At 52.7% G+C, this 13,151-nt stretch overlaps 4 protein-coding genes across 4 annotated transcripts; 2 read left to right on the forward strand and 2 right to left on the reverse strand.

The window, feature by feature from the left end:
- Positions 1-1,402: 1,402 nt before the first annotated feature.
- Positions 1,403-3,793, forward strand: SST2 (AMSH/STAMBP protein ubiquitin specific-protease; the record flags this gene model as incomplete). Its single annotated transcript, XM_062892023.1, has 3 exons — positions 1,403-2,204; positions 2,270-3,604; positions 3,659-3,793. Exons 1-3 carry the CDS (start codon positions 1,581-1,583, stop codon positions 3,791-3,793), a joined length of 2,094 nt encoding a protein of 697 aa, XP_062740454.1. The 5' UTR covers positions 1,403-1,580.
- Positions 3,794-5,091: 1,298 nt separating this feature from the next.
- Positions 5,092-6,076, forward strand: QC762_603335 (uncharacterized protein; the record flags this gene model as incomplete). The annotated part of the gene is given in 3 exon segments (XM_062892022.1): positions 5,092-5,220; positions 5,282-5,788; positions 5,799-6,076. The coding sequence occupies 2 exon segments, from the start codon at positions 5,092-5,094 to the stop codon at positions 5,453-5,455; spliced, it is 303 nt and encodes a 100-aa protein (XP_062740455.1). The 3' UTR covers positions 5,456-5,788; positions 5,799-6,076.
- A 357-nt stretch (positions 6,077-6,433) lies between these two features.
- Positions 6,434-8,174, reverse strand: QC762_603330 (uncharacterized protein; the record flags this gene model as incomplete). The annotated part of the gene is made up of 2 exons (XM_062892021.1): positions 6,434-7,810; positions 7,868-8,174. 2 exons carry the CDS (start codon positions 8,172-8,174, stop codon positions 6,819-6,821), a joined length of 1,299 nt encoding a protein of 432 aa, XP_062740456.1. The 3' UTR covers positions 6,434-6,818.
- A 669-nt stretch (positions 8,175-8,843) lies between these two features.
- Positions 8,844-11,573, reverse strand: ORC4 (origin recognition complex subunit 4; the record flags this gene model as incomplete). The annotated part of the gene is made up of 3 exons (XM_062892020.1): positions 9,962-11,573; positions 9,475-9,906; positions 8,844-9,419 (listed from the first exon to the last, which is right to left on the reverse strand). Exons 1-3 carry the CDS (start codon positions 11,393-11,395, stop codon positions 8,844-8,846), a joined length of 2,442 nt encoding a protein of 813 aa, XP_062740457.1. The 5' UTR covers positions 11,396-11,573.
- Positions 11,574-13,151: the final 1,578 nt, after the last annotated feature.

Below are 13,151 nucleotides of genomic sequence, written 5' to 3' on the forward strand. Positions count from 1 at the left end.
CATCATCGCGGGAGAGCTTCGTCAATATTTTTGAAACCTGCCACGGCGGAGCGAAGCTTTTGGAACAGAGCCCCTAGAAGCCCACATTCATGCGTTGCAAAAACCTTACGAGAGATACGACTGCTCAGAGAAAAAAATGTGATATACGCAGTGAGAACAACAGTAAGGAAGCGTAGACGCGTGGGTTTTGGAACCAGCCCGCAGATCAGTCATGGCTTTCCTGTCTTCCAATAATAGCTGTTTCCAAAACTGGCGATCATATTCTGGCGTTGCACAATGGTGGGAGAATGAAGAAACGCACGGTCAGCAGAGAAACGGGCGACGACGTGCAACGAAGCACCTCACGGAGAGTCAATGGTGTTCAGATGGGTTTTCCCTTTGGGATGAAAGCTGGCGGTAGGTAATGGGGTGGCTGGCTGGTGGTGGCCTAAAAGAGGGAGGGCGGTGGATGGATTACGAGAAGGTTTGTCCATCTGCCAATTGTTGCGCTCTCGCTGGTGTCTGCTGAAGATTGTGACCCTCAATCAGATGGGGCCCTTCTCCCACTGTCTGGTTCCACCCAGTGAGGGGTGCTTCTTGTTCCAAACGGGCTAGGCTGTGTCTGATACCCTGCAAAAGAGGAACCCTGTAAGCCATGTGCCTTGTTCGGCATAGCATTCGCTCCACCACATGGCTCCTGTGCTTCCCGCACCCTGCCCGTTCACTCGCTGCTCCCCCTCGGTGCTCCGTCACCGCGGTCACCGCCCACAGTTTTTTTCAAGTCACCGCCTTGCGAAGGGGGGGGGGGGGGAAACCAGAAGGGAAACCGCCACATGAAGGTCGGCGGTAGCACTGCAAGTGGCGGTCGTCATTCAACGAGAAAAAAAAGAATGGGAGCGATGGGGAGGGCCGAGTTCCACGCGACTGCAGCTCGCTTGGGGGGAGGAGCGGGTACACCTTCATGCTGCAACGCCGTTGATGATATTCCTGGGCCTCCTCCACAAAGCGGTAAGAAGGGCTGCGGTGTCTGACCTGGGGGAGGGGAGGGCTACGTCCAAGTTTTATATCTTGATATTGCAGTTGGTTGGTTGATGGCAGTTTCCGACCTAACCCAGCGCTACGTCCGGGGCTGGTGAGATGCTGAAACACGGCCATGCGCTGGGATTTGAGCTGTAATATCAGCCACTTTTACCTGGCAAGCAAGCACCAAGTGAAAGGGGCACCGTGTTCACGGCGTCCGGCGTCCGGCGTCCGGAAAACAAACAAAGAAAGGACAGCCCAAGTTTCGCTAAACGGCAAGCGGCAGAGGCGGGCAGGAAGAGAGAGGGAGAAGAACGAGAAGGTGAGGTGAGGGTACCTTGGCAAGTCGCTTGGCTTGGCTCTTGGGTACCTGTACATGACTTGGCGAGAGGTATTCCGCACTGCACCCACCTGGCCATGGGCCAAGAGTCCATAGCCCACCCCATGCACCTACGCTATTTTGTTTTGACCCCTCGAGCCCTCTTTTTATTTGAACCAGCCAGTCCCGCCGCGGCACGCACACCCTTCCCATAGAATATTCCACCGATTGCTTGCAATGTGTACGTAGCTGCTGCTAGTAGATGGCCGCGACGTCCAACAATAAAACATCGACCACATCGCCCACGGATACTAATCTTCAATCGCCCACCCTCCCGAGCGACAAACCCTCGCCTGTCGGTCCCGGTCTGTTGGCTACCCAAGTTCCAGCACCACAAGCCGCCGTGTCCACCTCCACTCCCGCTTACACTCCCACCACCACCACCACCTCCACCTCCGCCTTCACCTCCGCGCCATCACCGTCGCCATCGTCCACCATCGCCCACCGCCCACACCACTCCAGCAGCCCCTCCACCATCTCGTTGCGCGCGGCTGGTTTTCTTGGCTTCTTTGACAGAACGCTCTCGGGCAAATCCGAGCCCAGAGTCCGTTCGCGCCAATCACTCAGCCGTCTTTCGACTGGCCCCGAGGCTCTCGCCACTCTTGCTGCCGTCAGTGGCATCCAGTCTGGCCAGTCGAGCCCCGAGAGACCTCCTCGCAGCATCCGATCGGCGTCGCAGTCGACCAGGAACCCCCCCTCTCAGCCTTACAGCGAAACCGACCCAAGCAGACCCGAACCGACTCTTGTCGGTCGATTGGACAACAAAATGCACCAAACATCGTCGAGGTTACTCCGCATGACGGATGATGATAGGCCGTTTACTAAAGTCAGTCTTTCTTGTTTGCAATCGCATTGTGCAGAGGTGGGCTCGGTCCTAACTAGCAAGTGTAGGACTTCAAGGATTTATTTGCGACACTAATTGTCAGCCTTCTGCCACTGTCGGCCCATCGCGTACGATTGACCAAGATTGAGCACACCTTTTTGTCTGAAGATGCCATCAACAATCTCGGATCGCTCAAATTCTCCCAATCCAACCGTATGCCTGATCCCAAGGACCCCTCCAGGATTGTGACAACCACCACCACAACGACGTTCTCCATGGCTAAGGACATGGCCCGTTCGATTTGCCAGAGGTTTCTGGAGGCGCGGTTTATCGAGTCGGCGGACGGGAGGTATCAGCAAGTATACACAATGAAGGGCTCGGTATGGCAGCTCACGCCCAAGGGCATCTCTATTTTGGACCGCTTCTGCTCAAGGAACGGCATTCAGCAAAAGCAGGTGGCCGAGCTTGTCGGTGCCTCGCTCCCACAGCTGGTTTCTCTGGAGCGCGATGGGCAAACCGACAAGCTCCTCACAGACCGGGGAACTATCGAGGTTATCTTCAGAAGATTCATTGGCGCTAACGGCCCCAATGTGAAGAGCAGCGTCAGCTCTGCCGACTCGGACTCGTTGAGCGACTACAAGGATGGCCTTACTGGGGTCAAGATGGCCGCGGAACGCAAGGTCGGAGGAAAGACGTTCAAGGATACCTTTACCGGAAAGTCAGCAACGGATTGGTTGATGGACTGCTCCACCACGGTCGACCGCCGGGAAACTATTGAGATCGCTTCTCTGTTTGTGGAATACGACCTTATGGAGGCTGTCCAGCAAGATCGCTCTCACATGTCCCAGTATCCCGCTCACAACCTTTTTCAACCAACAAAGCATGCCATTTATCAGGTTACGGCCAAGGGTAGGGATCTCGTGAACGGGGCTCTGGCCCGGGGGCGGCCATCAGAAAGCGACGGCCATAACACTAGAAGTGGTATCGCCAAGGATTCGAACACGCAACGTCTGGACAAGATTCTCAACGACCCCGCGCTGCGGTTGCTGTTCCGCGAGAACCTCCGTGAGACGCACTGCGAGGAGAACCTCTCCTTCTATATCGACGTGGACGAGTTTGTGCGCCAGTGCAGGACGGCCATCAAGTCGGTGCAAAGGACCCCTGCCAATGTGTCATCTCTGGACGGGATCAAGGAGATTATGGCCCAGGCTTATGGCATCTATAACGCATTTCTGGCTCCCGGTTCTCCCTGCGAGCTCAACATTGACCACCAGCTGCGTAACAATCTCGCCACCCGCATGACCAAAGCAGTCGGGCAGGATGTTGCCATGATTGATACGCTCCACGAGGTCACCGCTCTGTTCGAGGATGCTCAAAACGCCGTCTTCAAGCTGATGGCTAGTGTACGTTTTTATTCTCCCGCACATCATGGTACTCTTTGCTAACAAAATCTCTAGGATTCCGTCCCCAAGTTTTTGCGCAGCCCAAAGTACGAGCAGACATTGAAGAACTACAACTTTGACACGATCGGAGCCACCCACGGCCAGCCCCGTGTACCAGAACGGAGTCAAAGCAGGTCGAATCGCAAGTGACAGCCCAAACGACTCTTGTCGTTGAGGCTTTTGCGGCCCCCACGTTTTGGCAGGATATGCAGTGAACAGGATATGTATCCTTCACGCAAATTCAGAACAAACTCACTGGCAGTATGCATTTGATGTATAGCCAGATAATACGAACACGCTACAAGAAATATTCTATCGTCGAGTTCTATTTCGGTGGGGGTGTGTACCAATCATGACTTGTCCGAGCTCATTGTTTGTGTTGACGAATAGAATATTTTATTTTTTTGCGTTGTCTCGTCTTTTTCCTGTCCGTTTGTCTCACTAATATAGTCATCGCGTTATGATGTTCCCTTCTTTTTTCTTTGTTTGGGGAGGTTCTCTATGGGGATGTGTTGATCACGAAATGATGGGAAGGAAGGAAGGGGAAATCATGGCGTTTTCGTTTTTCGTTTTGTTGGGAGGGGAGGGAGGGGGGGGAATGGATGGATGGATGGATGGACAGGTTGGTAGCATAGATTTTAGGGGAGGGAAAGGGGGGTTGAGGAAGCTGGTTGTATTGGCATTTACATATTATACCTTTTTCTTTTACTTACCACTACACACGTACACAACGTTTTTTTTTTTTTGTGGCGGGGAGGGGGGTTCATCATTGCGAAGTTAAGGGGGGTAAGGGGGGAGGAAATGTAAATTGAAAATGGTGCGTGGGGGGGATATGCGGATGAACCATGGAGGCATTGTGTAGGACATGACTGGGAGGAAGAAGATACTCGGAGAATGGGGGATAAGAAATGAAAACAAAGTATTAAACTTGTTGCTGTTTTTTTTTGTTTTGGTGACATGAGAAGAGGAAGTAAACAAACCTGATGTGAAAAGGGGGCGTGGGGAGGTAGGAATGCAATTTTCGCTTGGCGAGGCGTGAAGATGCCGTTTCATGTTGGAATGTATCCCCGCATTTCACTGAAGAATTCCCAGCGTGCCGGTTAGGGTTGGTTATTGGATTGTTTTGGTGGATTGAACTGTTTATTGGCTGTGGATGGAATTGATGCACGGGTTTGAGGTGGTGTGATCCGGGGTGCTGGGACAATGTATGGTGGTTGCCATGCCATGGGCGTTATAATCTAGGGATGGACGACCGGCAAGATAAAAAGATGGGATGGGCGCGCAGTTATCGGAGGGGTTGGTGTTTTGTTTTGTAACTTACTGTCGTTCACGCTCATTATATCCCACGGCTTGAGACACACTACTGCAAACACCTCAAGACCAACATCTTTCAGGCAAGATACATTATCTACACTCACCACCACAACTACGTTATCATTATCGTCAAGATGCAGCTCCTCGCCCCTGTTCTCTTCGTCACGGCCACCTTGGCCGCCGCCAGCACAGAGCAACAGCCCTTCCGCAGACAGGTCGGTTCCAACTCGACGCTCGTTGTCGTGCAAGCGGCTGAGACTGGTGTATGTTTTCGTCTTCATTTCCCTCCTCTTACTCCACTGACACTGAAATATCATCCTCCAGGCCTTCCGCGCAGGCGCCCTCCTCCCAACAGACGGCCTCGGCGCCGGCCGCTTCGCAGGTGACAGCGGATCTGGCTTCTTCGAGGTCTCGGGCGCGCCCAGCTCAACATTCACCGCAATTGGAGGGTTGCTGGGCGTGGTTGGTGCTGTGGTAGGCGGTGTTATGCTGCTCTAAACCTACCCGATCAGCACATGTCACCACAACCTCCTATTTGGTACCGCTACTTGCCCTCCCTCTCACAAAAAGTAGCTCGCCTCTCCCTCCCCCTGACCCCTGACACATGACCATCATCACCCTCCCCGCACATGGCCCATCCCAAATCTCATCTCCCCGTCGCCACGTGTCCCCGAGCACTCTCGGGCTTCCATTCTCCAAAACAATCAAAACGAGCGAACACGAACGGACTTTGATCCGTTCCGTCCCCCCTTCTCTATCTCACGCGGGCGGCGGACGGAGCGGAAACGGGGCTCGGTACTTCGGCTTTAGCTCGTCATGGATTGATTGTGTGTGATTGTGTGTGGCCTATTGTTTTGTCTGTTGTTCATTGCCGTTCTTTGTTGTACGGGTCCCCAATCCCCGGGTTTGGTCGCCGGTGAGGGAAGGGAGCGGGAACTTGCCGTTGATTATTGTGTGACTCTTCGGGTATCTCCGAGGCTTGCTTTTTAGAGAAGGGGGTTGTTTTATTTTTTTTATTTTTTATTTATTTTTTTATTTATTTTTTATTTTTAGATTTGCTGTGGCTTCTGTTAGTGAGGAAAACAATCAGTGTCTGTCTGGGATTGGAGTTCGGGGCTTTCTTGGGGCACACGTATTACTCTTGCTTTTTTTCTTGGGAGGGAGGAGATTCATGTACTCTATTTCGTTATTCATGTAAGGAAGATACACAAGCTGGTTATGTGTTAAGAATTTGAGATTGGGTTGGAAAGAGCGTGTTCAAGGGGAGTGTTGTTACCAGTTCCGAGACGAGGGGCTATAACCTCGCTGGCGCGTATCGACCATTGCTGGGTTCAAGCATAGGATGCCTTTCCGGGGACCCTCCCAAACCGGGGTCCATTCCTGACCATATCTTTGTCCCCTTCCACACCTTCCCCCTTTCACAGCCTTACCCTTATCACCATCACTATCACATGGCTCAGCCTCATCTCTCTCGTCACAATAGGTAGATGCAAAAGACAGAAAGATTCGCAGTAGGGGTATCTACAACCAAAAATCTACATCAAACAGCAAACTCACAAACTTCCCAGTACATCCACCCCGTATCCTCCGTCCCCGTTCCAAACCCCAATTCCGGTCCCGAAAAAACAGGCGTGGCTTGGCGGCCGGGAACTTCCCTACTATCTACAGACCCAAGTACCTCTACCACCCCCAACCCAAACAGAGAAAGGCTTATCACCACCAACTCGCAGTCACTACACCCGCCCAGATCCAGCCCCAAGTTCTCATAACCCCGCGATAAGAACAATGAAATGATGCGATCCCTCAGCCTACCTCCATACCAAAGTCCCTTAACCAGCAACCCACCACCTACCACAGGAAGCTAAAGCACCTCCGGAACAAAAGGCCCCCTCAATGTAGCGCTGCTCTGACTCCCCCTCTTCTCTTTATTCGCAATCTGCGAAGGGAGCAACTCGTCATAGGGGTTCATCTCGGGGTACTCCTGACCAACATCTGACCCAGCCCGACTCCTTGGCCCAGGGGTAGCACCATCAACAGATTTGACGCTCCCCTCCGAGCAAGCCCTCTGATGCCTCCCCCCCAGCGCTTGCCAGAGCGCATCCTGGGGTATCTCCTTCTTGTTCACGTCCGGTGTGCTATGCTGCGGCACCCTCAAGGGGTCAGGGACGAGGGTTCTATCCACCGGTTGGGTCGAGTGTTCGTTTCTCAGGGGGTGTTGCTGAAATCGTTGATCCCAGTAGTCTTGTCGTGACTCTTCGAAATAGGGCGTCTCTGGATAAGGAACGGTAGGCGTCGGACCGGAGAATTGGATCTGCACTGTTGGCTGCGGCGGTGGGGGGTTACAAGTTTGGATGGTAGCTGGCTGGAAACTATGATACCCCATCGGAGGAGGGCTCTTAACCGACTGCGGCGGACTAGTCAAATTGCTCAGAGTAGGCGACCAGAGTGGGCTCGTCTGCGCGCTGTAACAGGACGGAGATGACTGCACGCTGTGCGTGGAGGATGACGCCGAACTGGGGCGGCTGTTTGGGGCGGAGGTGCTCATGTTTTGGCTGAAGCTCGGGGTGCGGATTGTGTTGTCGGTCATGGAGATCCGGTCTGCATTGCTTGGGGTACGGATTTGACTCCCGGGCTTGTTGCTGGCGATTTCGGCCTTAATCTTCAGCCTGTCAACGAGCGCGGCGTGGGATTTCTTGAGTGTCTTTTTCACGAAACCTGCCATGAAGACGTTGCACTTCATGTTGACGTCCTCGCGGATGTAGAGACCGATAGGGGGGAGGTTGAGGCCGAGTTCGGATGGTTGGGGGATTTCGCCTGGGAGGCTGCCGCCTACAGACCATTTATCGCGGATGGCTGGGGGGCCTGAGGTTAGTGATGGGTGTGATGTGGTGGAAAGAAAACAAGACATACTCAGCCCTGCTGGCGCATAGCAGTGCGTCTGCACCCCGTCGGGCAGATCATGGAACGCGCATGTGTAAGTGACATCCCCCGTTACAAGCCCGCCAGGTAAATACGAGATCTTATCTGTGAGAGAAAACCACTGGCAGTTGAGCTCATCTGGGCTTGCGTGAGGTGGAGGAGGAATAGGATGTCGCTCCTTGACCAGCGGGTTCAAATCGATCATCTCCTCATGGTCGTGGAGGAAGTTGACGACCACCTCCCGAGTGATGTTCGGCGGCAGCGGCGTAACCGTTGTAAACACTGTGCGTTTCGACATCCTGGAGCCGTGGGTGGTAGATCTTTTGCGGAAAACAAACAACTCTATTTTTTCTGGTCAACAAAAGATATTTAGGTAGGGTAAGTATATAGGTAAGGTAAATGACGGGAGAGCGGCGGGGTGGTGAGTGTGTCCAGGGGCACCACCAACAGAAGTGTCAAACGAAACGTCATGGCGGCTGTGTTCAGGTAGACAGAAAGTCCCTTCCAATCGGCTGTGGCGTTGCCGAACTTGGCCCTTTGTTGCTTTCTTTGTTTCTGACTTGCCTGCTGCTGGCTGGGCTGCTGCTGCTGCTGCGCTCCAACCTGAAAACGTGGTCGGCAGTGCAGCAGCCAACCACCTCGGAAATAGCGACCCTCCTTCTGCAGGCCCAGTGCCACCGTTACACCAACAGGGGTTCAGATGTGTGTGCTGCTGCTGCGTGGCGCAACCCCAGACTCGCCCGCCAAAGCTTATCTCAGCCGTTCCAACGAACCGCTGTTCGGTCCCAGATCCTCGGATCATCAACACCCGGCTGTTGGCCACATGGACCCTCGGGAGCCAACATGTCATAATGTGCGACTTCCCGCAAGACATACTGTATTGGTGCAAATATATATATTCACCATCCCTCTAATCGGCCGACAAGCGCCATCATTACAAATCATATAAGTCGTAGGCGGAGCATCCTCAGATCTCCTTGCACCAGCGCGCCAAAACCGCATTGAGTTTTACCGCCGCCGGAATCTCCTCGAGTGCGACATCCAGCTTCCACATCTTGGAGTCCAGCCCGCTCAGACCAGCTGTTCCTCTCCCTCCCGAAGCCGCCGGCACAAGGAGACCGAGCGCAACGAGCCGCTCCCAGGCCATTCCTGCGATACCACGACCCCACACTCTTGTTCCGCCTCCAAAAACGAGAAGTCCCGAGCTTGCCGTCTGAGCTCGCTGCTTACTCATGAGCGATGAATACTCGTCGTAAGCCATCGCGAAGTTTACCGTATCCGTATGTGCTACAATGTCCAGGCGCGCCGCTGCGATCAAGAGTGAGAGGTCTAGATCTGATAGTGATTCCAGCATGTGCAGTTTCGAGTCCGGTGGGTCCAAAGAAACAGCGATGCTGGGTGCTGGTATCCGCGGGAAGGGAGATGTTGGTGTTAAACCCGCCAAAGGCATGACACACGTCGTCAAGAAAGCAGAGGTCGACTTTGTGGTAGCAAAATATGACTCGAGGTGGTCTTTAAATCTCTGATCTTTGCTGTAGAGACGCTGCATTCGCCTGTTAGTACATGCGACTACATCCGCAAAGCTCATGGGAACTTACCTCGATCCGTTCGTTCCACCACTTCCAGAACTCTTCATGACCCTCCAGGGACTCATCAACACCCTCAGCTTTCATATCCTCCTCATCAATACTAAGTCCTTGCCTGCATACATCCCAGAATGCGGGAAGACTCTTTGGCAATGACAGATAGACATATCTGTGGCTGAATCGACTCTTGACTCTCTTCTCCAGACTCTCTACCACGTCGATCCTCGTCGTCAGACCAACAACCGCAATAGGCGCTTTCCGAGCCTGTGCAATATCAAACAGATTGTACAGAAGCGTTTGTCTGGCATGTGTGGCGAACAGATCGAACTCGTCTATCACAAATACAATTGACTTGGATGTGACGCCTTCGTGGGATTCGGCGATCTCCGAGGGATGCGACAACAAAGCTAGCAGAGAAGCCATCGTGTCTGCGTAGTTGCTCGTCTGTATTTAATCAGCATTTCCTCGTGTTGTTTCGTATAAGGCAGTCCAAACCTACCTTGTTAACAAGATCATCCTCCACAGCCATCTCCTTGCCCAACTGCCGCCAGATCTCCCTCAACGCCAGCTTATCATCAGTATGAATGAACCCATTCAGCCTTACGACGTGAAACTCCTCCTTATGTTGCTTAGACACATCAGAGATAACCGACTCTATCAGCGTCGTCTTGCCACACCCCCGCGCACCAATGACCAACATTGAGTTACCCTCACCAGCAACAATCGTCTGCTCCACCAGCTGAAACGTCTTCTCATACGCTTCGTTCTGCCCAAAAAGCTTGATCCGTCGCCTCCCAGAGCACCGATCAAGCAGTACCCTTTGTGCCACACGCAAATGGTGTTCAAAATTGGGGATATCGAGCAGATCCTCAGCAACCTGCGCAACCGTCGCGGCTTTCATGTCTTGGAATGAAGTCCCCCTAACCTTTGCTGTATCATCCACGCTCAGCATCCCTGCCGCTTTCTTCTCTGCACAGTCCTTGCAGAACCAGTCTCCCTTGGGAATCCTCGCAACGCCATAACACTTCTGATGAACAGCCATGTCGCAACTGTCACAAAACAGAATTTGGTTTCCACGTTTTGAGTCGGGTTTCGAGCAAACGGTGCAGACCTCATCATCCTCTTCCTCCTCGCTCTCTTCCTCCTCCGCCTCGTTTTCGTCCTCGGGCCCAACTTCGCCATCAAGTCCAAGCCCATGCTTTTCCCCTGTCTTCTTCGTCGGAGTACCCTCCTCATCTTCCTCACTTTCCTCATCATCACTCTTTTCCTTCGCAGCAAAAACAACATTCTTCTTTCCTCTCTTCCCATCCACTCCCTTTTCCTTTCTCGGCGTCAGTATTCCCTTTGGAACCGCGTGCATCCCACCACCCCGTAAGCTCGTCGCCGCTTTCCCTGAGAGCTTCTTTGTCGTGGTGACATCGTCCTCCTCCTGCTCCGCGACAGTTTCCGCCGCGACTGGCTTGTTAGGTGGCCGACCTCGTTTTTTCTTCTGCGCTGGCGGTTCTTCCACATTCGCTTTATCATTTCGAGGAGCAGAAGTGACAGATTTTACCGTTGCCTTGCGCTTTGTGGCAGGAACAGTGGTGGTGGTGCCTTCAGCAGAACTCAACTCATCCTCATCCGAAGCTGGAAAGTCGTAAATGTTACTCTTTTTCTTGACCGATGGTTGCCGTGTTTTTTTGGTGGCGGTGAGAGGTTTGGGCTGGGTTTCTTCCGAGTCGGGAGCCTCATCGGAGTTGTTTGCTGCCGCAGGAGCAGGTGCCACGCGACGCCCACGGGGTTTTGCGCCGTTTGTTGCTGTTGCTGTTGATTCTTTCGATACTCGTACTCTTTTCGCGGCTGTTGTTGATGATAGTTCTGGCTCATCTTCGTTTTGGGAGCGTGCTCTTTTCTTGCCTGCTGCTGCGGCGGTAGAGGTGCCGCGGGGTGCCATGCTGAAAATGAGAGACAAAAAAGAAAAATGTAGCTGCTATTCCAGCTTGATATTACTATGAAGGAGAAAGAAAAATGACAACAATGAGAGTTGGACAAGTGTCAGGTGAATGAGCTGCAGGTTTTCATGAGATGGGCTCATTCAGACAGGGCTGCCAGTCGCGTCTCAACTCAGGTGCGAAGCGCGTTGGACTGTTAATTTTTCGCTTATAAGGATTTAAAGTGGGTGCTTCAGTGGCTGGAGGGGGATGCAAATATCGATGGGAGCTTGGTCTGTGCAACCATTTCTGTATCATAATTATTGCTCTATTGAGGGTTGTCCAACGTCGATGCCTCACTTCACGAATGGGAATGGCCAATAAGTTGGGCAGACAATTGTAAGACGAGTGTTTGAGGCGTTCCTGCCTTGAATGTGGCTCCCCCATGCCTCTTTCCTCTGTCCTCTATCCCCCATGGCTCCTTCCCAACGAAGCTCTTGCGCAACATAGCTCTTTCCCGGCAACGCTCTTGCACTGCAGGGCTCTTGCCCAGAGTTCCAGTCCCTGCCACAATGCTCCTTCCATATGTCGTTCCTTCCTGCAGTCAGTTTTTTGACAGTTGCAAAATCATCGCCCTTTTGCACATTACCTCTTTAACACATTTCCACATTATCACATACATTGCACCCTTTGCACCTGAGCCTTTTGCACATTACATTACCCCTTTGCAAATGAGTATCTTCGTCTGGCCATCTGTAAGTAGAGGATGGTTTCTCCATGAGTATTCTCATGAAGCTCACCCTCTACGTTGCAGGTTGCTTCTGGTCATTGCCGTGTCTTGGTGAGCCCCGCGATGAATTCACTCCAGCTTTACCTAGCAGGTGGCTTTACAGCTGTGTCGAGGCGGGTATAAGTGTCGAGAGCAAGATGGTGCCCTATCCACAGAGGTGCATGCTCCATATGGAGTTCAGTTAGGTTTCTTTCAGAGGAACACGATTGTAGGAGTGGCGGGGAATACGTGATACTGGCTCTGAATTGGTTCTGACTGCGAGTGAAGAAAAGAAAAGCAATACGCCATGTCCACGCTAAGCCCACGGCATCATATCATTCAAGGAGGCTCAGAAAGGCGTTGAGCTCGAGGCCGCTAATGTTGTCATTGGAAGGAATCTGCTCGCAAGTGGGTTTCCGCTGCTTGGTACCTAGGTTTACGCTGTTTGAGCGCTTGCCTATGAGTGTTGCTGACTTGCCAGTATCAGAATGAATCTATACTTGCCGGGAATCTAGTCTCATTCGACAAGTAGGAGCTATATCTGTGCGTAGCCAGAGCATGAGACCCAGGCACATGGTCCACAGTGGGACTCGGTCTTCTCGGTCCCAGGAGTCTCTTTCAACAAGTTGCCCCTGAGCCAGATACCAATTTGCTAGCTCCGAAACACAACTGGGTGGGCTTCGTGGATCAGTATCTATATATTCAGGCTACCCGCTGGTTCTTCACCTCTCCCACAAACCTCACATTCCTTACCAACAAACTGATCCAACCGAGACAACAAACACACAACAAGATGAAGACCTCCATCATCAGCATCGCTGCCAACACTCTGGCTTTCTTTGGGGCAAGACATCCTGGTTTTTTCTGTGAAGCATTAATAACACAACAGACAGATTGCCCAAGGGCTATGCGCTCCCGAGCAACATTGGTCTCGACTCTGCGTCCGCAGAATTCACCACCAACTGCAACACTGGCGAAAACCGTACCTTCACCCCGCGCGTCCAGGACGG

This window comes from Podospora pseudocomata, chromosome 6 (assembly GCF_035222375.1).
Source record: "Podospora pseudocomata strain CBS 415.72m chromosome 6, whole genome shotgun sequence".
Lineage (NCBI taxonomy): Eukaryota > Fungi > Ascomycota > Sordariomycetes > Sordariales > Podosporaceae > Podospora > Podospora pseudocomata.